The sequence below is a fragment of the Rhamphochromis longiceps genome, linkage group LG23 (genome assembly GCF_057381845.1).
Source record: "Rhamphochromis longiceps isolate RC_006_pf linkage group LG23, R_longiceps_female_GT1.1, whole genome shotgun sequence".
NCBI lineage: Eukaryota > Metazoa > Chordata > Actinopteri > Cichliformes > Cichlidae > Rhamphochromis > Rhamphochromis longiceps.
Window position 1 is genome coordinate 43585044 of NC_140578.1, and position 25259 is coordinate 43610302.

At 40.7% G+C, this 25259-nt stretch overlaps 2 protein-coding genes across 2 annotated transcripts in view; both read left to right on the plus strand.

Annotated features, from left to right (window-relative positions):
- LOC146642764 (protein NLRC3-like) overlaps positions 1–1511 on the plus strand; it is a 50570-nt gene extending 49059 nt beyond the window's left edge. Inside the window, exons 7-8 of the mRNA XM_085397194.1 lie at positions 216–389; positions 1065–1511. Of these exons, the coding sequence (XP_085253320.1) occupies positions 216–389; positions 1065–1077 (187 nt within the window). The 3' untranslated portion in view covers positions 1078–1511. The remainder of the gene's footprint in view (positions 1–215; positions 390–1064) is intronic.
- Positions 1–25259, plus strand: part of LOC146642763 (NACHT, LRR and PYD domains-containing protein 3-like) — a 197216-nt gene that overhangs the window by 50379 nt on the left and 121578 nt on the right. The window lies entirely within an intron of this gene.

Below are 25259 nucleotides of genomic sequence, written 5' to 3' on the forward strand. Positions count from 1 at the left end.
ATCTCCAAAATCCAACTGGCTGCATCAGGACATATAGTCTGAAACTCTGCACAGTTTCCTGTTTGAAGCTGCTTCCTGTTGGCTTCAGCTGTTTGGAGTTTCCATTTTCTAAACTTCTACATTCTGAAGCTTCTTCAGCTCTGAACAGATGATGAAACACTGAATGATTTCAAGCACTTTGTCTAATAAACTTACATCTTTCATTCTTTATACAGATTGGTGAACTGTGGTTTGTCAGAGATCAGCTGTGATTATCTGGCAGCAGCACTGAAGTCCAACCCCTCCCATCTGAGAGAGCTGGACCTGGACTTCAACAACCTGACAGATCCAGATGTGAAGCAGCTGTCTGATCTTCAGCAGAGTCCAGACTACAGACTGGAGACTCTGTGGTCAGTAGAGTGATGGAGTGAGTGGGTGGTGCTGTCAGCAGTATTGTACTAAACACAGTCAGTATGAAACAAAGATCCAGTGTTTCCTGTAAAGCTGCAGCTTCTCAGTGAAGCTGTGAGAGGAGAACGGTGACAGGCTTCAGGATTGGACACAAACACTTCCTGTTTCTCACCTTTATGGTCACCATAGTAACGGCTGACACGCTCTGATCAAACACTGTCAACAGCCAATCAGCTCTCTGAACAAAGCAGCACGCAGACCAATGACTGCATTGATTTCCAAGTTTAAAGCAGTGAAGAACACAGTCTGTAGGTGAGGAAGAATTTAGTGAGAGCAGATGTTTGGATGGAATTCCTCCAGTTAACAGCTGGAACCGTCCATCTGGATTGTTGGGCTTGTTGTTGGGGTTCCTACAGAGCTCAGAGTGGACACACCAAGGTTCTTCTAATGAATGAAAGTCCAAACTCAAACTAGGAGGGAAAAACATTTTCAGCAACTTCAATAAAAATCCAAAGATTAGAAAAAGTGAAGCAACAATGAGTCCTAGTACAGTCCCAGCACTGACGTCCCTGCTGCTCTTTATACTGGATGTGCTGCATCACTGACTGACAGCTGATGAAGAGTCTCTGGAAACACTCGTTTATCTCCTCTGCTCTTCCTCCTTCTCTCTACAGGTGGAGGTTATGATGGTAAACAGGACAGTGTGTGTGCTGAGAGAGGAGCAGCTGTGTCCTGATGATCCAGAGAGGTTGAAGCAGCAGCAGCTTGTGTGTAGAGACGCTCTGACTGGGCCATGTTACTGGGAGGTGGAGAGGAGAGCTTCATCCAGCAGTGACTGACAGAGGAATGAAGTGCAGATGACTGTCAGTGCTGCAGAGTGAACTGCTCTGAGAACAGCTCCACTGTCAGACACAATGTAGAGTCCAGCATCAGCCCTGTGTGTCCCTCTGGATCTGACAGAGGATCATCAGTGTATCTGGACTGCTCTGCTGCTGCTCTGTCCTTCTACAGTCTCTGCACAGTCTCTGTCTCACTCTGGAAAGATTTTACAACTTGTTGTAATTACAGAACGTTAATATAATATTCAAACATGTGATCTTCTCTTTATTTCTGACTCTTTACCAAATAAAAAAAAACCAAACTAACAAACAGAAGCTGTCGTGTCCTTTTTCACCACATCTGTGAATCTTTTCTGTGTTTTTCCTCTTTTCCTCCTTCCTGCAGCTCCATCTTCATCATTCTGTGTCCAGTATATGTGAACACGTCCAAAGCATCTGAGCCTCATGTTACCCGTTTGTGTGAGTTACGCCTGTCGTTGTGTTGTGGTGTATAAATAAGGGGCAGGAGACAGCGCTGGATCTCTGAGTTCTTTACTCTCAATTTCTGCAACATCTGCAATATATAGAAATGCAAACCTGTGAGCTGTGTGTGTTGTGCGTCTGCTCGGCCACCTCTCCTCCGGCCATGCTGGAAGCAGCTGTGCGTTTGACAGTTTTATCGACTCGACAATAATCGAACAAATTAAATGTTCAAAAATATCAACTTAAGCACTTCAAAGTCAACAAAAAGCTTAAAACAATGAAATAATATTTCACTGACAAAACAACAGCTCATAAGAACGATACACAAAATAATACAGAAACAAACAAATAAAAGTTATTAACCAGGATCCATGTTTTTGTCACAAACACTGAATCAGCTGATTCACTCTTTATGTTTCTGAGTTTGTTTTGTGATTATAGTTCTGGTTTCTGTTTCTGTGTCTTCGCTGTGTCCCACGTCTCCTTACTTTGGACTCTGTGTTATATTTCCTGTTTTACTTTGACAGTCCTGTGTTACTGTTTCCTGTCTCGTGTGTGTAATTGGTCCCAGCTGTGTTTCCCTCCTGTCTCCCGTTCCCTGATTACTAAACTGCGTCCACGCCGCCGCCGCTCCTCTCCACAGCTGGATTCCAGGATTTCAGAGCATCCAGCTGTGGTGAGTGATGGAGACACTTTCTCTGCTCCCTCAGTAATCAGGACAGTTTATTGAACATCAGAGGACATAAAGGACTGTTTTTCACCTGCCCGTTCTGAACCTGGACATTAAAGACTGCTGGCTTCAAGGACATTAATCCCAGTGTCAGCCAGCCAATAACAGCCTGTGTTTTTCAGCTCTTTAGGAGTCAGAAATGAGAAAGACACAGACTGCTAACCGCTCCCTGCAGGAAATAAGCTCCGCCTCTTCCTGTCCTGTATATGAGTGATTTGATTCTGACATGAGACACAATGAGTTTCCTGTTTATTGTGACTTAAAGCGAGCAGCAAAGACACTAAACCAGTGGTTCTTAACCTTGTTGGAGGTACCGAACCCCACCAGCTTCATATGCGCATTCACTGAACCCCTCTTTAGTGAAAAATAAAATGTGATTTTTTTACTGGTGCACAAAATGAGCCATGCATGTCATGGCGAAGGCTCTGCCGAACCCCTGAGACCGACTCACCGAACCCCTAGGGTTCGATCGAACCCAGGTTAAGAACCATTGCACTAGACTGTGTGTTTCCAGCTGAAGCTGCTTTTTGTGTTGCTCCCACAATCCTGTCTAAAACAGTCAGTGAGGAAAACTCAGTTTATGCTTCCAAGCTCATTGTGAGAGGGCACATTGTGTTCCTGCAAGTGCTGATTTTGTCTGCATCCCTGAGTTTATTGAGCTGCCTCCAAGGACTTGTGAAGCCCAGTGTGTTAAGGCTGCATCTCCCAGATGTTTCCACCTTTCCAGCACAGACGATAAATGTTCCCACAAAGGCTCAAAGACGGTTTGATTTTCTGAGTGTTGGCCTCAAGAGATTGCTCAGTGAGCACCTGAGTGTTTCTGGGACATCGGACACTAACTGGAACTTCAAGTCTTGTTCTGAAGCTGCACATGCAAAGACTGTTTCTGGTTGTAGAGACCTGGCTGTTCCAGGGATTGTAGCCTCCCCAGAGGCTGAGCTGCTGACCTCAGCTGACTCTGGAGCCTTGAAGGTAACTAAGTTTGCACCGCTCGGGTGAGCCATCTCAGCTGCAACAGCCTCCACAGAGAGCTCACGCAAGCTTACCCAGCCTGCTGAGGATTTTATGCTGCTGCAGCCCAAAATGGGCTAAAATCGCCCCTGTTAACAAATAACAGCCCAACAGTAACTTTTATGCTTATTGTAGCTGTTAGCTAAAAACACTAATTTAGCTTAGTTTGCCCTGAATTCAGCTTTAACAGACATGATCGACTGTTTCCAGTTAGGGTTGCCAACCGTCCCTTAAAATACGGAATCGTCCCGTATTTAGAAACAAAAGTACACGTCCCGTATTGAGCTAATAAGGGACGCACTTTGTCCCGTAATACAGTGAGACTCAAAAGTAGTCTATAACTTTTAATGGAATTAACACTTTGTTTGAAAACATAATTCCCAGCCCCTCTCCTGCTTTGTGACCAATGAGCTGACAGCACACTTATCGCACACTGTTTGCCCAGCTTTATGCCGTGCTGCTCCGTCTTTTTCACCGACGTTTACGTGTTTGCGCGTGAGCAGTGTGAGCGGCTCACGAGCGATTGATGATCGGGAGCTGCTCGAGGTGTTAATCGCTTCTCGTTACCCCACGTATACTACACGACGCACGACGAAGGCCAAAAAACGGTCCGATCACCAAAACGGTCGCACGACTCAAAAATCAGCTCAAAATGGGCCTAAAACCGCACAGTGTGAGCCCAGCATTAGAGCAGCAATGTTTGTTCCCCTCAGAGAAAGGGAAGAATGGGAAAAGGAAAACACCTGGCTGGAAAAAGTTAATATGGGCATGTGCAGTCAATATCAGCGCTATGTGGCCAGAAGTGTGATAATATAACTTATTTTGTGTAAGAAACAACTGCAAGGATAGATGATTACAACAAATAGATCACTAATACATAAAAGTAATACATAGATGAATAATGATGATGAGTTAAGATGCGTAATCATGGGAACAAGTGGGTTTACAAACAGGAGCAGCTGATTAGCATTAGAAAAGCTGAAATAATACCTCAACTGAAGCCAATTGTACTAAATGCACTAAATGTGCACTGTTAGAAGAATATTTTTCTTTCTATTGTTTTCTATTATTTTAAGTTAAGCAGGACAGAGTTCTTTTAAAGAAAGATTTACTTATATTCTCAAAAGTTAAGCATGACAGGCTTCTGTTTAAGAAAGAGACCTGTTTTACTGTGTTAATGTTGTCATTTTGAGCTACAAAAAAATGGCTAAATGATCATTTGTTTCACATGTGTTCATATCACAAAGAATAGAATAGGATTTAAGTAGAACATATCTACTTAAATCAACTTCAAGTCAAATGGTTAAAAAAAAGAGCTAGAAAATTCACCACACTGGGAAGGGTGAAGACAACTGGGTCGCCTGGCCCTGGCCACGAGGTGTCCCTTATTTATTTTTCAGGAAGTTGGCAACCCTATTTCCAGTAGAATTCCTCGTTGTCATCTTGTTCCCTCTCAGAGCCCCGTATGCTTGCAGAGACCCCTACAGTAGGGAAATGTGCCAAAGAACGTCCAAAACATTGCATTTTAGGTTTATTTATGCCTTACACACAATCCCAACTCTTTAGCTAACTTAACAACTTTGGCTAAAGTCTATAGTTAGTCTTACTCGTTTGTACAACATTTCTGGATCGCCACTGTTTGAAATGATATGACATATGACTCTCACTGAAACAGCAAACTTTGTAGAAAACACAACACTTCTGATTCTCTATCTAGCTGTTTGCTCACAGCTGTAGATTACATTATAAGTGGTTGTTCACTCTTGTCAATAATTACATTTCTAAATTCTATTTGTGCAGTTACATGTAAACAAAGTCCAATATTGTATCTAAATGATTGTGTTATGGTGGGACAGTTTCCAATTTTGTTGTATTATTGCACTAGGTATGACTGTGCAAGAGTTATCTTATCTTCCTTGCTTGCACCACACTCTTTGCAGAAATGGTGCACAGCAGCACTGCATCATGTTATTGTGTTGTATAATATACCAGAACTAATACAAAGCAATATCCATGTACACTATAGGTCCATGCCAATGTGCCCAAATGGGACCTCCATAAATGGTAAGGGGCGCAAAGGCACTTTAAGACCAGTGGGCACACCGTCGGTGCACATCCGCTCGGATGCTTTTTTCTATTCATTTATTTCCCTGTTTATTTATCGATGCACAAAAGCAATTATCTCAGAGACACCATCCTCTTAACAGAGACTCAAATCAGGAACCTGCAGATTATTAGTCAGCAGCTTTAACTTCCTGTCTTTGTCTCACTAAACCTTCCACGTGGAAACTTGAGCTGCCCACTCAAGCACAGTAGGCTTTAACTGGCTCTGCTCAAGTCACTTCAGTATCTGAGAAACTGCCTCGATGCATGCCAAAGAACACTTGTGTTGAGTCAAATCCACCACAAGCATATTCTATGGCAGTTTAATTCCACTCCACATAAAAATAGTCACGTATTATTTCCCCCCACCACACTTCCTGCCAGTAGCTGGTGCCCCCACCCACAGTGCATTAGTGGTTCTCTGTGTTTAGTGGCTCACTCTGGGCGGCTGCTCGGTGGGGCCCGGCCCCCTGGCTCTGTTGGGCCTGTGCTGCGGGTGGGGTGCCCTCAGGTCTCGGCCCTCTGGGCCCATTTACTGCTCAGTAACATTTAATATCTATTATTTACTACTACTTACTAGCCTACTTACTGCATATTATTGGTTGTTGCTGTGGGTTCCCCACTGTGTTGGTTTTTCCTTGTGTTTTTCAGCAGATGATGAAATAGATTTTCAGTATGTTTTCTCTCTTCCTCTCCATCTATTTCTCTTCTTCTCTATTTTTCCCTCTTCTTCTGTTAACTTTCTCCCCAGCTTATCTTTTTTCTTCTTTCCTGACCCCCGTTCTGATTCTAATGACTCAAAATAAAATAAAATCAGAATCAAATTCTTTTTTTTTTTTTTCTTTTTTTTTTTCTGGAAGTGACATCAGAAACAGCAGCATGTGACATCACGTGATGGCGGAGCTTCAGTTCATCCTTTGTCATCCTCTTTTTTTCTTTTTTTTTTTTTTTTAATAGGACAGGGGGAAAAAATGAAAGAAAGAGGGGGAGAGGAAGAAAGAAAACCAAAGGGGAGAAGAGACGGTGAGAAGGGGGGGAAGAGAGAAAAAAACAAAAAAAAAAAAAAAAAACTCCTGGGTCACCTGTATGGAGAGAAAGAAAAACAAAAAAAACAGGGGAGACAGCAAACAACAAAGAGCAACATAATAATAATAAAAAAAAAAGCACCATCACAATAAACTAGCTAGTCATAGATATCAATAGTTACTAAATAATAAACGATATTGTGCAGCACGCAAGATAGACAGCGCACAGTGTGCTTTGAGGCAGCAGCCAAGAAAGCTGTAGTCCGCATCTGTGAATACCCATGTGTACACCTGTGTGCATACCTGTGTGGATCAGCATGCTTGCATTCCAAAGGTTTCTCCATGTAATGATCTGCTAGAGAGTGTGGGGGGGCCACAGCCCTGTCCTCTATGGTATCAAGCAGGTATGAAGGAGATCAAAACTCCAGACATCCAGAGGCCCCCAGAACACAAGAGACCAAGGAAGACCAACAGAGGGGCAGCCGCGCCACTGTCCCAGTAAGAGCTGAGGAGAGTCCCAGATGAGGGCTCATTCAGCAGCCGCGGAGCAGAAGCCAGGGGGAGTTGCAGTGACGCGCCCGTGAGCTCCGCCGGCAGCCAGCTGTGCCTGAGTGACCGAGCCCCAGGCCGAGAGGCCGGGGGCACCCCACCTCCAAAGTGGCCCGAGCGAGCCCCAATAAGCGGCCGCCAAGGAGTGAGCCGGTGTGTACCCGGACGCCCACCCCCAGATACAAAGAACCACCAACGCACCGATACCTGAGGGAGTCCGCCACCGGCAGGGGAAGTAATCAAGTGGACCCGTATAGCAAAAACCATAATGGTGGCAGAGGCCACAGAGCCAAGTGGAGGATTTTCAACGTTCAAACCAGATAAAAAACAGAAATTAAATGGTGTTAAAAGCCATGAATTAAGGCAATTCATTCACAACATCATTACAAGTTTTACTGGACGTTAATATTTTTCTCTTTTTTCAGTGCAAAACAAACTAACAGTACACATGATGCTGGCAAGTTACAATGTCAGTGTCTTTTATAGATAGCATGTCTAGCATCATAGTTTTATAGATCACGTAGTCAGGGTAAAAACTCCATCTCTGATTATTATTGTACATGACTGTGACATGCAGCGGCCTCAGCATCATGATGAAGGCGACCGGAGGAGATAGTTTGGTAGACATCGATGTTTTGCCGATGAAGGCTCATGTAGCGGTCCTCTTTGTCCTAAACAACAATTTACACTGTCATTTACATTTAATTAAAGTGCAGCTTAAAACACAGACATAATGCACTGCAGCCTCGGCACAATTAAGTGTAAAACAGAACTATGGAAAACTCACAAACATCTGGCGAGTTTCAGATCCTGTTAAGTTAGTTAGACCTGATCTGTTTTCTCTGTTAGGATAAAAACATCAGAGGTCATGGGGTGAAAAATACCTCAAAAACAAGACTAGCTATGTCTACAACTAATGTGTGGTGTTTGAAAAGAACCTATGAGATACTTTGAACACCACAGTGGCTGCTGTATGCAGTAATGTGCTCAAGTGATTTCAAAGGGTCATTTCATGAGTTTAAGTGCGTCAGTAAAAGTTTTCACCTGCGAGGATTTCTCCTCAGGCTGTAACCACAGGTTATCACAGCCACACTGATGAGTGAAGCAGCAGCAGAAATGATGGGAACTGTAGCCATGAACTTCATGCCAGAAGAATCTCCATCGTCTGTTGAATGTTGCCACACACACACAAAAAAACTTCATTTTGAAAACATGAAAAGTCACGAAATTTGCATTAACCTGTTATATTAAAGTGGAAAACATGTTTATCTTTTCATTACATTAGAGTTACAAATGCATCATTCAAACACTTCACTGATGAAATAACACCAAAGTTGTGATTGGAGCAGTTTTATAATGAAATTTTAAACAAATTAGCCAGAAGAAGAGCTTAAAAACATTCCAGATGTTCATCTCCTGACTGAAACCTTTCATTAATCCGCTGCAGGCGGGAATGACGACCTCAAACCATGTATGACAGAAAAGAAAGTGTTAACGCAGTTCCAAACATCCACCTTGAATCTGCGGTGTGGGTATAAATAGAAAATGTTTTTACCTCTCACAGTCACACTGAGATGGAGAACATACAATCCACCACGAAATCCACACTCACAGGTGTAGTTCCCACTGTCTTCAGATGTTAAGTTGAGCAGTGTGAACCTGGAGTCACAGCCATGAATAAAGCCTCGGTCGTAACGATAGAGCAGACGACACTGTTCTCCTCGGCTCCTCTCTGTGCTGATCTCACACAGTATCATCACAGTAATATTCAGAGTTGTTTTGCTGCATATTTGAGTGGAATCGGGTTTCTTTCCAATTGTCTTCACAAGAGTCTCTATAAATTGTTCCAGTTAAAATGAAACAAAATCGGGATTATAGTTTCTATATATTTGTTGTTGTGGGAAAATCAATCACATATATTATTTCACTAACCTAACTAAAGCTTTCTTCTTAAACACCTGGCTTTACAGCTTTTCTTTTTTAATTATATATATTTACCTTCACTGCTAAAAACCACAAGCAGAAGCAGGAGAAAGCAGAGTTTCCGTGCAGTCATGCTGGTGAGGAAGTAACTGTGGCTGACAGTGTGAGGTAGACTATAGTGAAAGCAGGAAGACTTGCACCCTCCTTATTTCACCTCTTGTGTCTACACTGAAACTTTTACTATGTCTAAAATAGAAGTGCATAAAAGTGGAAGGACAGTAGAAGGTAAACCACCAACATTGTTTAAGCCAGACTGATCTCTCTGTTTATCTGGATGGACATTGTGTTCAAATTATGATGAGATGTTTGTTAAAAAACAAAACTAGTCTGATACAAAGAGTCATGTTTGCCACAGTTTATTGTGTTTGTATTGTATTAAATCTGAGAGCCTGAGTTGGAGTATTATGACTGAATGGTCTCCATTACTGGGAAACAAATATCCAGTGTGAAAAGATGGACGTTTATTATAATATATGAATATTATTATATTAGTATGTCACCTAAAGTTTTATTTACTTTAAAATGTTTCATAGAGCTTTATTATCCACTCCCACAGTTCCTGTGCTTCTTGCTGAGCGTGTCTTGTTGTCGTGTTGATGGTTCACTGAGATGAGAGTCTGGTAGGAATCACTCGATGGCTGCTGAAGGTTTGTATAGGGCTGATCTGGCTCATCGTCATCCTTTAGAAAAGTGAAATATTTTAGGTATTAATCAAGTTCAACCCGGTCTACCCACACACCCTATTGATCTTTAAATCTCTCCATCTGTTGCCTGGATTATTTAATGTTTCTGCTCATTTCTGTAAGAGCTTCTTCACAAAATAAAGGACACTGAAGTTGGCACTCATAGTATTATAACACTAATCTGTAATTATCTATATAAGTAACATCCTAAAACATAAATGTACATGTTTTACCAAGTCTGCCAGAGCTCATATTATATTTTTACATGCTGTAGTGCCATTTTTGGGAGCATTTCAAGTTGATATACATCAATACAACCATTATAGCCCAAATTCTAATAATATGTCTGCATTAAGTGCACAGTAATTACATAAATTGCAAAAAAATGCAATAAACTACCAAAAAATTGAAAATCGTTTTTGTTTTTGAACATATATTTCTAGTTAGAGAAATTTAAGAGGCTTATCTCTCAAAACTGTAAATACAAAATAGTTGCACAAAATAGTTTCCCACCACAGGAAATTTATTTTGAGTGTCTTCATAGTTTTATTTCTGAAATACACCAATTTTTATATAATGCAGGAAAAACAAAAATAAATATTATAATGCAAAATTAATCATTAAAATAAACTATTTCCAGCAGTGCAATTTGAGTTCTAAGCATCCCAGAAACGACACAGAAAGTCATAAAGTCAAACATAACTTTTAAAAACACCAGTATAGGCTCATAAGGCCCTGATGGTAAAAAACTACATTTCTGCAAACTTTTAACTAGCTGCTGTAGATCGTAGCAATAAATTGCTCACCAAACCGTTGGGATTTTCAGGTACAGACACTCCAGATGTTCCTGACCTTAAGCAGCCACGTTGATAAGAAAGGATGTCAGCATTAGTGTAACACTATTCACATTCAAACAGAGAAAAATCAAGTAAGAACATCTACATTTATATTATCTTCTCTCTTAATAATGATAATTATTTTTGGAAGGATAAAAAGTGTTCATTCTAGACATGATGTTTAACATACACCGAATTCTCATTTATTGAAATGTGATGTTTCCTTTTACTTTCTCTACATCTATATCATCTTTGAATTACTACAGCAAAAATAGTCTCACCCATTACTTTTCCTCCAGTAGATAAATCCCACGATAACTCCAGTTATAAAGATGATCACAACACCGGGCAGATAAACGGAAAAAGATTTGTCTGCTGAAGTGTGGGCCTCGTTTGTGTCTAAATCATTGAAAAGATGCATTTGTCAGTAAAATCATTTACTTTCATTTCCTGGAAATCAAAACACAAATCAAACACAGTTTACGTCTACTGAAACTCTGAGTGAAGTAATGAAACCCCAGTTTTATAACCACAGAGCTTTAAATATTGTCACTGTGCTCTTTTCTTTTGTCTTCTTCTTCTTCTTTTGCATCTTTTCTGAATATTACTATGAACTGAAATTGGTCCAACTGCTTATATACATTCACTGGCCACTTTATGAGGTATACTTGTTCAGGGTGTAACACAAATATTTCAGTGTTCATTTCATTTGTCAATCACATGTCAGCTTCATCTTCCTGGTTAAATAAAGGTTAATAAAATAATAAAATGTCAGCAAATCAATGCTCAAACAGAGCAACATGGCACATGTTACTGGTCCCAGTGCTTCACAAACTGCTGATCTGCTGGGATTTTCCCACACAATCATCTCTGTTCACAGACAATGGTCTGAAAAATAGAAAATATCCAGTGAGCTGTGATTCTCTGGGTAAAAATGCTGTTTACACATCAAACCTTGAGGCAGAGCGGACCACACTGGATATCACTGCTGTCCTCTAACAACAGCAAGCTGAGGCTACAGTTTGCAAGTCTGGACAACAGAAGACTAAAACAACGATGCCTTGCCCGATGAGTTGATTTCTAACAGTTCAGACTGCTGGTGGTGTAATGCTCTGTGAAGGATTTTCTTTGCAAACTTTGGACCCTGTAGTAACCACTGAGCATCATTTAAACACCACAGCCTGCCTGAAGGTTGTTGCTGACCACATTCATGTCTTTATGCCCAAAAAATACCCATCGTCTGATGGCTGCTTCCAGCAGGATACCACACCATGTCACGGCGCTCAAATCATGTACGGCCTGCGCAGTCACCAGATCTCAATCCAGCAGAGCACCTTTGGGATGTGGTGGAACGGAAAGTTTGCTTCAAGTAAGAGCAGCTGACGAATCTGCAGCAACTGTGTGATGATGTAATTTCAATATGTCTTGAGAATCTTTGAGGAATGTTTTTAGCGCCTTGTTGTGCCACAAAAAATGAAGACATGTTTGATGGCTGAAGGTGGTCCAACTCGGTTCAAAGATGTACCTGATAAATGAGTCAGTGAGAGTATTTAAACTGCTGTAAGTGAAAATAAGAAGAAAAGAAATGAACAAATTACAAGAATAAAAAACACATAAGCAGGTCAATACAATGCTGACACAGTGCTGAATAACTGTGTCAGATAAAGAAACCAAAATGCATTTACCTTCCACAGTGACACTGATATGGACAATATATGTCCCTTCAGTGTTTGTACACTCACAGGTGAAGTTCCCACTATCAGCTGGTGTTAAACTGGTCAGCTCCAGAAAGGCAGTCTGATTTTCTTTTGTTATTGAGAACCTGGGGTCACATTCCTGAGTAACGTTCTCTCCGTGTCGATACAGCAGATGACACTCTCCTCCTGTGTCCCTCTGTCTTTTGATCTTACAGATAATCAAAACAATAGTAGTCTGACTTTCCTTGTTGCAAATCCGAGTGACATCGTGTTCTCTCCTGACTGTCTTCACAACAGTCTCTGTAAACAGGGACAGCAAAATACGGTAAATACAAGATTCAGCCTGTGTCAGAGAGGACTTTAGTTTCTATATTTTGTGAATGTTAAACCATCTTTTTAATCCCATAATAATGTGTTTAGTTTAAACTAAAAGCAAGGAGGTTATAAATTTAAAAATATTAATAATGCATAATGAAAATAGTTTCCTTGTATTACCTTCAGCATCATGGGACACAGCTAGTGGTAACAGCAAAATCAAGCAAAGTTTTGATACGTCCATGCTTGTTAACATGTCTGTGAGCCACCGACAGTGAAGAGGAAGATGTGCGGAAAGAAACAAGCTGAAGCTTTCCTGGCTAAGCAGACGTCAGACTGTTGCCCTTCACGGGGCAAGTGTGAAATGATGTAAAAAGGAAGTGTACTGACAGGACTTTCATATTAAAAGGCTGTAAAGTTGAAACACTGTGCGAGCTCCCACACAAAAAGAAAACAAGCTAATTTTTCTTTATCACAGAGGAATTATTACACTGCTAACTGTCATGTTCGCTGAAACTGAAGGATGGATAATATTGTAAAAGTAACAACAAAACTACCATTTATCATAACATTATAAGCATTTTAAACTAAAATAGCGTGTGTTATGGTTCAAAATATTGGGGATGGAGACAAGAGGAAAAACCACAATAACAACACTGGTCCGGTCGGGTTGAGTCAAACGATGATTTTAATGAACACACGCGTGGGAGATGGGCACTGATGCAGACAGCCTCAGATCTCAAAATGGTGGAGCATTGCTCAAACTTTTATAGCCTCTGGTGCCTCCACCTTATCATAAAAAGCCTAAACATTCACATGCTTTCTCTCACACAGCGCCTAAGCTACGACCTTGGCTCCCCGTCTATCTGCTCCTGCTGAGATGGGGCAGAAAACTCCAGTATATTCTGTTCTCTTCTAATCAGACAAATAAGACAATAACTTTCTGCGAACAGTATTTCTTATAACTCAGCAGTATAATGCATCATAAAACAATATCATTCATTCACAACAAGTCAGCAGTTTAATGTAATGCAAATCAGTTTAACTAATGCAATAGTTATCAGCTTCTTCTAATTCAGGAGAATAATGCCAACTAAAACTACATAATAATTCACCATCTTTAATTAGGGGTCTAACATGGCATAAAATAATATTATAATCTAATAATTCCCCCTGATGAGGTCATTAGAATAATGAGCTCACCAGCACCCCATAATCCAGTGTGGCTGGGTTCATCTCTTCTCACTCCTGAGGTCCTTTGTCCCCCTGAGGGGCGAACCATATGTGGGATGACCTCTATGTTTGCGCAGTTCAGATGCAAGACAAACTATTATTCCAACAATAGCAGGTACAGATGACACTCCCCAGGTCTCCCACAGCTTTATTTGGTGCTACCTTATACCCTCCAGACGTACTCAGACTAGAACCTCTGTCCAAGGAGCTTTTAGCCTTTTATGTTATTGCTGCAGCTACCAGTGTCGTCCAGTTGGGTGATCCTCTGCTCTTCATTCTTCAACCTCAGGGGTTAGACAACCCTTCAGTCGTGGCACAGATCAGGGGATTATTCTGCCCCGATTTCAAACAACGATCTGTGTATCCTCCAGAAAAAGGAACAGGAAGGTGTCCCCCTTTTTGCCCAAGAGCCTCTCGAACTTCGTTGGTCTGGTGTTCCCGGATTTCCGCCAACCCCTTCATGGTTATTGCTGTGTTTATGGGATCCATCCTTTTGTGGTGACTAGCTGGAGCCCAAACGCCATGACCCTTGGACCCAGTTGGTGTCTTGGCAGTCACTGTGTCTGTCTCTGCTGCGGAGGATCCTCGTATATCTGTGACCTCGTCTGGTGTCTGTTCCTTTCTCTGTAAGAGACAGAAAACCAAAACACCTCTCTTCCTAACCCTAATAATCTAATGTTGTTATCTACTGACCTTCTAGTGATTCAGAATTGGTTTAAAAACATTCAGAATGTTCCAGGGACTTATTCTAATCATATCCTATGTGTGTGTAAGCGTGTTTGCATTTAGCCCTCTGCACTCAAAGTCAATACCTGCAATATATCAGTCCGGACCATCACGCCGAACGAAGCTTATGACCTTCAAAAGACCAAGTGCCAACTCGTTATAAGCACATTTGCAAGGTGTGTCTGAACATTATTGAAACCACTCTTTTTAACAAAAGACAAAGAAATTAACAAATCTTCTAAACGCTATTCAGTTCATTTCAATGATTGATGCTTACACATGGAAATAATGATTTATGCTTCTTACTGATTCTCTACAAAAGACCGGAAACTTCTCGGGCCGCTATTAGCTTAAGTTTTACCATTCCTAAGGTATTAAAGACACAAATGAAGTTATAAAATGTTCAAATAATCCTTGTTTGATGTTAAAGCTCAACTTCCCCCCCCTTTTTTTTTTTTTGACACATCCCCATGTGTCAAATCAACGGAGCTAGAACATTAAAAGAAAAGGTTAGGCAGCTACAAGGTTTCCCAGATCGTTAAGGTGATCTGCGTGTAATGTTCTGACTCAGGTATTTAATATTTTAATAAATGTCGTTTAATTAACTGCCACTATTTAAACTAAACTTAAAGACATAATTGAAGAAAAGATCACAAAAAATAACATGATATCAGTGTTTTGTAAGCGCGTGCGGCCTTCTGTGCTCGAAGCCTTTTCCCTCAATAGATCGGTCAGACATTCGCGCTGACTGTAGCTTTTAACCCTTATTAACTTGAGCACAACTCTACAATGAGCAACAAGTTGCAATATGTATGAAAATGATCATGGTTACACCTGCAATGAAAAATTATATCATTATCCTAACACCTGTAAATAGAAGATTCATCAGAGGTTATAACCATCACAGGAACACAGATGTTAGTATAAGGTCAAAAGCTTCAATATATGATCATCGATGCAATACTTGTTGCATGATTCTCATACAATAATAATGCTGATATTAAAATAACAGTAAAACACCCCCTTTTATCCCGTTTCGCTTGACCCATAAACGTTTATAAATGCCTCTTTTAAATGTTATTTCCCCCTGTTCTCCCCTTCCTGACCACAGCAGTGGGATCTTAGTTTTGAATCAGCCATGAATCCAGCTCACCTGATTCATCAGTGAGCTCCACCGTCACTGGCGTCTGACAGGGTGGCGCTGCATATTCTTCCTTTAATGTCACTATTTTCAACCTGTTAATTAGAGTGTTTAAACCTGAAGTCGACTACGTCCACAACAAGTCAATACAGCTGTAAATGTGGCCAATTATCAATCTATTACCAATCAATAACAACAGATAACTTCTATTTTATGCATGCTTTTAATCAACCACTCACCCAGAGGATCTCCAATCCCAGGAAATTCCTTCTCCTCAGTCAATGAGTCTGTCCTCCTTCCATGCCCTGGTAACTGGTCCATCCAGAGCCATATGATCTCAAATATACATACAACAAGCCAAACCACACCTTGGTCACACCAACTCTCTTCCGCCCCGAAGATGTCCAATGCCATCCTAGTATGGACTGAAAGTGGCTTTAACGCTGACTGTCCTGACAATCCATCTTATAACATTTCCTGGTCAGATCTGCCAATCTCCGCCCCAGGGTTTTAACTATTTTGCAATTTTCATTAGTTTCTATGTTTTTTCTAGTTTTGCCTCCAGATTTTCAATTTTTTTTTACCAGTTGGAATCAGTTTTTACCAATTCTTTGCTAGTTTAGTCTAGTTTTTATTTTCCTGAAAATCCTTAGTTTCAGTTTAGTTTTAGTTGTGTTTTGCAAAAATTAAGTGTAACAAAATCTCAGTTCCATCATATCAATCATGCTCTTCTGGTTATCCTTGGGTGTTGAGACTAATAACTATTAACTCTTGCCGCACCGAGTGTTCCTAATTTTGGTTGAAGTGAATTGATAACCTTTTTGAAGGCGATTGTTTCACACATTTATTTAGATGTCCCAGTCCTGTTGTCTCGGGATACATCACGCTGCCTTATCTGGGGTTAGCTGTTTTCGGGGGATGCGGGTTGAGTGGGGGAGCTCTTCAAGGTAAGCTAGGTTAACCTTCTTGTGTGAGCTTTTCAAGTGCACTTTAAGGTTTGTGGGATTTTTCGTGTCATAAATGTCCCTCATAACCCCCTGATGGCCCAGTAATTCATTTTTGCGCACTGTAGTACACATTTAGTTTTTGCTTGTAGCTCTCATACTCTACTTGCCACTCCTCTAAGTCCTGATGTTTCTTAGCGAGGACAACAGTACCTTTAAAATTATATCACATGTGTGGGGGTGTGGCCTTGCCAATTGTTTTTCCCACCTTTTCAAAATGGCTGACGTGCCCACAAGCACATTTTATGGAAGAAAGAAAGGTAAGCTTGATATTTACATTTAAAATGTTTTGTTAAACTCAGATTTTTATTAATTTTCAAAGAATAAACATCTAGTAAATGATTTGAGGGGTCTTTAAGAATTAGGCTCATTTAGTTTCACGGAGAACATGACAAAATATGGTTCACTCCACTTGCCTGAAATGGTTAACAGTCCAAGGCATTTCAGTTGTAGAATGGGTGCAACAGTAAAACATATGTGAGATGTGGGAAGTGCCAAATGTTCCTTTGTGTCTCCAAATAAAAATAAAAATCACAGTACTTCCTCAGATATCATAAATGAATTGACTTTTGTGAAATAGAAAGCCCAGTGCAATCACTTATTCCTGAACCAATGGCTTACAGCTAGTGAAGTGTCAGTGACTTCTAAGTTGATCCCTGATCTACATTTTTATGATATTGTTATATAAATAAGTTTTAATATCCTGCTTACAAAAATTTCAGTGGAACATGTAATCTTCTTAAATAGCTCTTGAATGTTGTTAGTTTCACATTCGTGATCAATGAACTCCCCTTGTGCACTGTAGTGCACATGTTGTAAAATTTAAATAAAATTAGTTAAAAACAATTTTGTTTTTGTAATGTGTTTATTTTACCGTCCCAGCACTTGATTTATCTTAAAAAGAAAAAAGAAAAAGAAAAAAATGAAAATACTTTTCCCTTTTTTCTTTCCCTGGGTCTCAGGAGGACATTGTGTCTCTCTCCACTACAAGACTCTTGCTATATCTAAAAAACAGTCATATTCAAAGTAATCCTAAATTGGACTCTGGCGCGTTCTCCCGACTTTTCCTGACATGATTCTGCGCGTGGACGGAGCAGCAACACAGACGACTCGACTAACGTACTGCCTTGACTTTACTATTGCAGGGCACGCACACATCAATGCAACTAAACACATTTTGCTATAAATCTAGTTAATTTTAGTTAGTTTTGTGAACATTCAGTACAGTTTTAGTTAGTTTTCCTTTTTGTTTTGATTTTATTACCGTTAACGCAAATTTTTCCACTTCTAGTTTTCGTTATTTCATTTGTTGTCTTTAATAATAATAATCTTCTCTGCACCCTGGAATAAACATAATCAATATGATCAACATTTTGCTGCGTATCAATTCACCTTTTTGATTCAAATGCTCCAGCCTTATGTGGTTTGTGACATGTGTTGATCTAAACCTCCACTCTGTCTCTAAATGTTTGAAGAATTTTTCAAGTTCGGGGTCAAATTTTGAGAATTTGACCATAAGTGAAAGTTATGGCGTTATCACCCCCTTTGGGGATTACCTTTTCCAGTTTTGATGATATTCCTCCCCATTCTCTATTTTTTGCAAGTACCCCTCTTCGGTGGCGAGAAACTGTTGGTGTGATCAAGCGGGTGCTGTAAAAACAAAAGCTCAGGACAGAACAGTCACCAATCATGTACTTCATTCAAAATTAACAAATATCAAGCTTCATATTGATCCTCTGAGTGTAATGGTACATTTTAATTTGCACTTCTCAAAACTGAAAACAATATTCTCTTTATTTTGCTCTTGTTCTTGTGCAGCACCACCCCTCAGCACATGCCCCTGTTATTTTATCTTACTTTTAAATTGTTGACTACTTCAAGAAAGCGCCCAAAAGACGGGGACCAGTGTTTATCATTACATATCTCCATTTTGAGTGTGGCTGTCTATCATTCCCCTGTTATTCATAGACCTCGGTGGAGGTTTTTTTTTTTTTTTTTTTTTTTTTTTACCTCTATAAAAATTAATTGACTCTTTACAGTGACCCACTATGGTTAATAATAACATGTTCAGTCATGAGTGGAATCAAACCTTTTCTTCACTTTAGCATTTAACATTCCCCACCATATAATATGATACATTAATCGAAACACAGCTACTAAAACACAATTTTCTTAATGCAAACATCAGTAACTCAAAATTAGCAACCAAAGGGTTCAGCCTGCAGTTCACACTCCTGTGAAGCTACAGCTCTTTAGTCTCTGTCATCCTTCTGTTCTTGCAAAAACAAAACATCCACCCTTCTTTTACAGGCTGGGTGAATTGTCTGTGGACATTCAATAATCCTAAAGTCGGTACCGTTTTTGTCTCAATATCAAGTCAGTTAAAACTTTTAGTCGTCAGTCCGTCACAGTCCAGTCACATGCATACATCCACACACATTCATACCAGATATTGCTGATAATGGAGTCTCACGCGCAACCTATTCGAGCCTCCATCACCAGCAAGATGACGTCATCATTTTAAAGGAAACAGTTCCTTGTTTGTTTTTTTTTCTTTTTTGGACTGGATCGACTCGCTGCAATCCTTTTAGGCTCAGGACTTCTCATGTGATCAATGTCCCATATAAGTGAATTTCTCCCAAGCCCATTATAATCATGGAGAAAAATACTTTGCGACTGTTTTCAGTAAGAATATTTTATAGCGCTTTAAAGTTCAATCTCTCAGGCCTGGATTAAAGAGCTGATTTGTTAAATCAGGAACTCACAAGATACCAAAATATCACCACCGGTGGATCACACCTCTCTGATGTTCTTATCTCAGTGCACTGTAACAAAAGCAAAAACAAACGTAACCAATAAAACACTCATATAATAACAAATACTGGGGCCCATTACAAACATGTCCAAAGATCAAACCCTCTTTCTCTATGTTAGAGAAAGAGAACAATCCAAACCTCACTGATAGTATCAACCTAGTGTCAAACAAAACCCAAAAATCAACCAAAACTTCACACACTATATTGTGTAGGCATACAGGTACCGTAACTCCTTTTTGCACTGACAAATACATGTTGGATTGACTTAATTCAATAGTGGACACTGGTTGCACACAAATGTTTTGCTTTGGCAGAAACTTAAACAACTGAGTCAAATCAACACAACCTTTTCATATTCTCTCCGAAATAAAACTCACACCGTTAATTCATCATTTTCACTCTGTACCACTGCTCCTTATCAGGCTGTGTGAAGCACAGTAAACAATTCAGTGGAGGCCTTGAGCCATAAACAGACATCACGCACAGACATTGTTTTCACAACCAAACTACTTTAGACCTTGTCCCCTAAATCTACACAGATGCCCTCTGTGTGGCATGAAATGCATTTAACCAATAAACAATCAATGGCTTCTTGTTGTTGTAACCGACTCCATATTTGGATGTTTGTGTGCAGCATTTGTTAGTAAAGCATTCTTCATTGCAACAGCGTGTGTGTATCACTCTTTATTGCACAAGCTTGTAAATGTGTGTGTGTGGATCACTCCTCAGTGAGTTGAATCAGCATTTCGATTTTTTTTTTTTTGCACGTTTGTCCATTCTGAGGTGCCTCCTGACCTCAGTTACTCCTCCTGTCTCTGGCACGCCCTTTTTGCTGCCCGACGATCATTGTTGGTCCGTCACTGTCCTGCACAGTTTTAATGCAGAGTGGTTAAGGTCAGCATTGTTTTGCTCGGCCTCACTTTTCATCTGGGCTTAATGGGCGTCTCATCACAGCTCTGTCAGCTGAAGCTGTCTTTTTCCATATGGCAAGAGTGTGAAGAGTGTGTGAGAGGGGTGTGTCCGATCAGGCACAATGCTGTTGGCTTTGCGAATGCCTCGTTTTCCAAATCCAGATGTTTATTTGTCACGTACACAGCAACAGAGAGAACAGTCTGTTGTTGGGATGGCTGAGGTCCTTCACGATCTTCCTGGCCTTGGTCCAGCACCGCCTGCTGTAGATTGAGTGCAGGTCAGGGTGCTCGGAGCGGATGGTGCGCTCAGCTGATTGCACAACCCTCTGTAGAGCTTGTCTGTCCGGCATGGTGCTGTTCCCGAACCAGACAGTGATACAGCTGCTCAGGATGCTCTCGATAGTTCCTCTATAGAAGGTGGTTAGAATCGGTGGTGGGAGCCGGGCCTTTCTCAGTCTTCTCAGAAAGAAGAGACGCTGACGGAAATCTCCCCGTGTAGTGAAACGGGCCTTGGATTTAACGCTCTCCGTCTCCGCTGCATGAGATCGTTTTCCTGCAGCACTGTTGACATTTTCAAGTTGTTGTTGTGGGTCCAGCTGCTTTAGCATTTGGTCAGGGTCACATCAAAGATGGTAGAGGAGAGAGCAAAGATGGTAGGGGGGAGAGCAGGAGTCCAGGGTCAGCTTCGGCTTTCAGGGCCGACAAAGCAGCCTGTAATCAAGCATAAAGAGAAAAAACAAAACAAAAACAAAACAAAAACAGATGAACAGGAAAATGATGTTATTTTGGCTGCGTTATTCAGAGAGGGGAGAAACAACGGGACCAGGCCCTGTGTCAGCCTTCTCTCCCCCTTTTTTTGTTTTTTCTCACCATATAATCCACTCATGACCCACCAAGCTGACAGGACATCACAGGTACATGTTAAAATTCTTAAGATCGTGTTTAAAAGCACAAAAATTGGAATTTTCTTTCATCTGGTAATCACTTGTATTAATCAATCAGCAGAAAACATGTCACAATTTGACTTTTCTAACCACTAAATTTGTCGTGTTATCACTGGTTGGTCAGACCAGTGCCTTTTTTTTTTTTTGAAGTTAAGTTGTTGTCCTGCAACCCAGAGAGTTTATTTGTTAGTAGTGGATAAACTTTATTATTTAACGGCGGGTGTATGTTAAGTTTCACTGCTTTAAACTTGCTGGAAAATCTTCACGTGTTCATGAGTGTAAGCTGTTTCTTCATTGCGTGTATGTGCGTTTGTAGGTGGGCTAATTTAACGTTTTTTCCTCAAACAAGGCATTTCTCTAACATGTGCCTCTCTCTCACATTACTCTGCTTGTGTGTGTTTTTGTTTCACCTTTTGTTGTGATGCTCCGGAAGCCTTCCCAACCTCCACAAGTCTGTTGGCCCCAATTTTATGTGTTAAAGCTTCTCTTAATTTCTCCTTTAATTCTCTGCTAGCTGCTGTCTTTTCCACAGCTGCTGATTCTTGCTGAGTGTGGTTTCCATTACTATAATTTGCTTCGGCCGCTGTGCTTGTGGGGGCAGTTGGTCCAGGCCCGTAGCCACCTGTATCAACACACTGAGAGATTTATTTAATATCATTTTCCTCACAATCTTACTCTGCCGGCTGACGTGCCGGTCTTAATCATGCTCGATTTGTCTCTTCTATATAAAAACCCAGCCGAACATCAAACATTCAGCGTAGTCATTCAAAACCTTATCTGTAGTATTATAATCAGCAAAATCAGCGTTTTAATTACAGGCATGTATCATTATTTGCAAATCATAATTATAAAACTCAAAAACACACTAAACAGCAACAAAAGTCCTCTGTGCGCTCCACAGCTCATTTGCATGTTCACACACAGTCTAAAAATAGCTCGCAGCGCTGCAGTGCGCTGTCGTCACACACAGGGTCACACAAAGCTCAGACAAAACTCTTTTATTTTATATTACAAAGACGTCTTATATTTACAACCACTGACAGGCCTGACAGATTCAGCGCCTAACAATTTCGACAAATTTGAGTTAACGGGTCCAACCGAAGAAAGTCCAACTTTTTTGTAATCAATCAAACAGTATCTGTTACTTCTGGAACAGTTTCTGACCTAATTTCTAAAGAGCACCTACACAATTTCGACAAATTTAACCATAACGGGTCCAACCGAAGAAAGTCCAACTTTTTTGTAATCAATTAACCAGTATCAGACTCTAACTTTATCTGGCCTAATCCCTAAGGTCCCTAACTCAATTTAACAGTATTCAAAAAAGCACATCACACCGTTCCAAACGGTGAGGAGACTCTAACTCCTAGCTTATTTCAGGATGCCCTGTACCCCACAGATAAGCCAAACTGAACTAACCCTGTTCGCCGACAGGTCAAGACCGCGCGTCCACGGCCAGGAGGGAGCGTAACCTCCGGGCTATGCGCTTCTTAGCGGACTCTAACCGCCGTTCTATAATAATTTATAACAATTTGAAACACCAGTCAACGCCCTAAAACAAGAGTATGACTAAGGCAAGTGCCACCTAGAGGTCAATGGGGACTCGAACCCACAAACTGACCACTCAGGTCCACTCTATAACCAATTTGGACTCTAACCAACAAAATGACCAATTCCCTATCAAACTACTTGAGACTCTAACTCAATTCCTTGGGACTCGAACCCAGCATTTCTTTCAATTCCTTTTTCAACTTCATTAAAGACTCTTAGCCGATTTTAACTGCATAACACACACGGATCCTCATCAAAATCAAAACAGACCCTCTACCAGTAATTTCAGTGAGTAGACTTTAATTTAGTCATATCCAATTTGGCACACTTTGGAAATAATTCAACAGGTAGTGCCTTACCTTTAGATAAGCCGGCTTATGCCCACTCACATAAGACCACTGGCTCGTGCCTGTCCGTTCGACAACCTCGGACCGTCCAAACTTTTAAATTCCACCCCAATACCACAGGACGAGCCCCCAAAATGTTATGGTTCAAAATATTGGGGATGGAGACAAGAGAAAAAACCACAATAACAACACTGGTCCGGTCGGGTTGAGTCAAACGATGATTTTAATGAACACACGCGTGGGAGATGGACACTGATGCAGACAGCCTCAGATCTCAAAATGGTGGAGCATTGCTCAAACTCTTATAGCCTCTGGTGCCTCCACCTTATCATAAAAAGCCTAAACATTCACATGCTTTCTCTCACACAGCGCCTAAGCTACGACCTTGGCTCCCCGTCTATCTGCTCCTGCTGAGATGGGGCAGAAAACTCCAGTATATTCTGTTCTCTTCTAATCAGACAAATAAGACAATTACTTTCTGCGAACAGTATTTCTTATAACTCAGCAGTATAATGCATCATAAAACAATATCATTCATTCACAACAAGTCAGCAGTTTAATGTAATGCAAATCAGTTTAACTAATGCAATAGTTATCAGCTTCTTCTAATTCAGGAGAATAATGCCAACTAAAACTACATAATAATTCACCATCTTTAATTAGGGGTCTAACATGGCATAAAATAATATTATAATCTAATACGTGTTACGTCATCAAACCGCTTCATCCAATCACTCAGATACTTACAAAGTTTTGACTGCATTACCTTTAAAATTTGTACGAAGATGAGCATAAAATGAATAAAACTGACATGCTTGCATTTGTTGTGTAGTGCAACAGGTGTATGTGGCTGAGGGATTCCCATGATGCAATGCGTATTTCTTCTTCAGTCACCTTTCCTACTCACTGTGTGTTAATGCAGCTCTCTGCATTGAATCATACCTGTTATTAACCTCTGTCTCTCTTCCACAGCGTGTCTTTATCCTGTCTTCCTTCTCTCATCCCAACCAGTCGCAGCAGATGGCCCCGCCCCTCCCTGAGCCTGGTTCTGCTGGAGGTTTCTTCCTGTTAAAAGGGGGATTTTCCTTCCCACTGTCTCCAGACTGCTCACTCATAGGGAGTCATATGATTGTTGGGCTTTTTCTCTGTATGTATTATTGTAGGGTCTGCCTTATAATATTGTTGTGATTTGTCGCTGAGAAAATAAAATTGAATTGAAAATTGAATTGTGAAGGCCACACCAGAAGCCACACAATTGGGAAGTCAGTAACGTCAGACACCAGCATCTTTATTTTAATTTTAATGCACATTTCCACAAACATAAATAACGACACATGTCCCATAAACTATTTCTGGTTAATGTTTTACTGGTGCTGGAGGTCTGTTGGACTGCTGAGGGTAACTGGAGAGAAAATGATGTGTTGTTTTCATTGGACGTTAAGGCGTCTGGGAAGGGATCTCAGACCATTTACATCCTGGGCCATCTGACCTCAGGAAATCACATGATAAGGTGGGGCCAGGTTTCACAATGAGCTCACCCGAAACCCTGGCTGATTAGGACCCACACCCGCTTTCACACCTTGGCTCATGTGATTAGGTAGAGGATCATCAGGGGTCCTTTGTCCCTCTTTGGGGGGAAACTCCCACTGGTTTTAAGTCTGGGACTCCCCACCATTGACCCTTAGAACTGAAGAAGCTTCTCGAATGAGAGGTGAAACGTCTTCAAGCAACTCAAGAAGTCCAGACGCTTTTCTTTCCAAGCTCCTTAGACTACGATGACCTGGATGACTGAGAACCTTCACAGACTTAAGTATTAAATTAATAGTTGGTTTTCATTCTTTGTTTTTAGATATTTTTTTTCTATTCGTATCCCCTCGTGTATTTAACTGGCCAGTTCAGTCCAATTTACTTTGGGAAATATTTAATCTGAGGTAGGGATGCACCAATACCGGTATCTGGTATC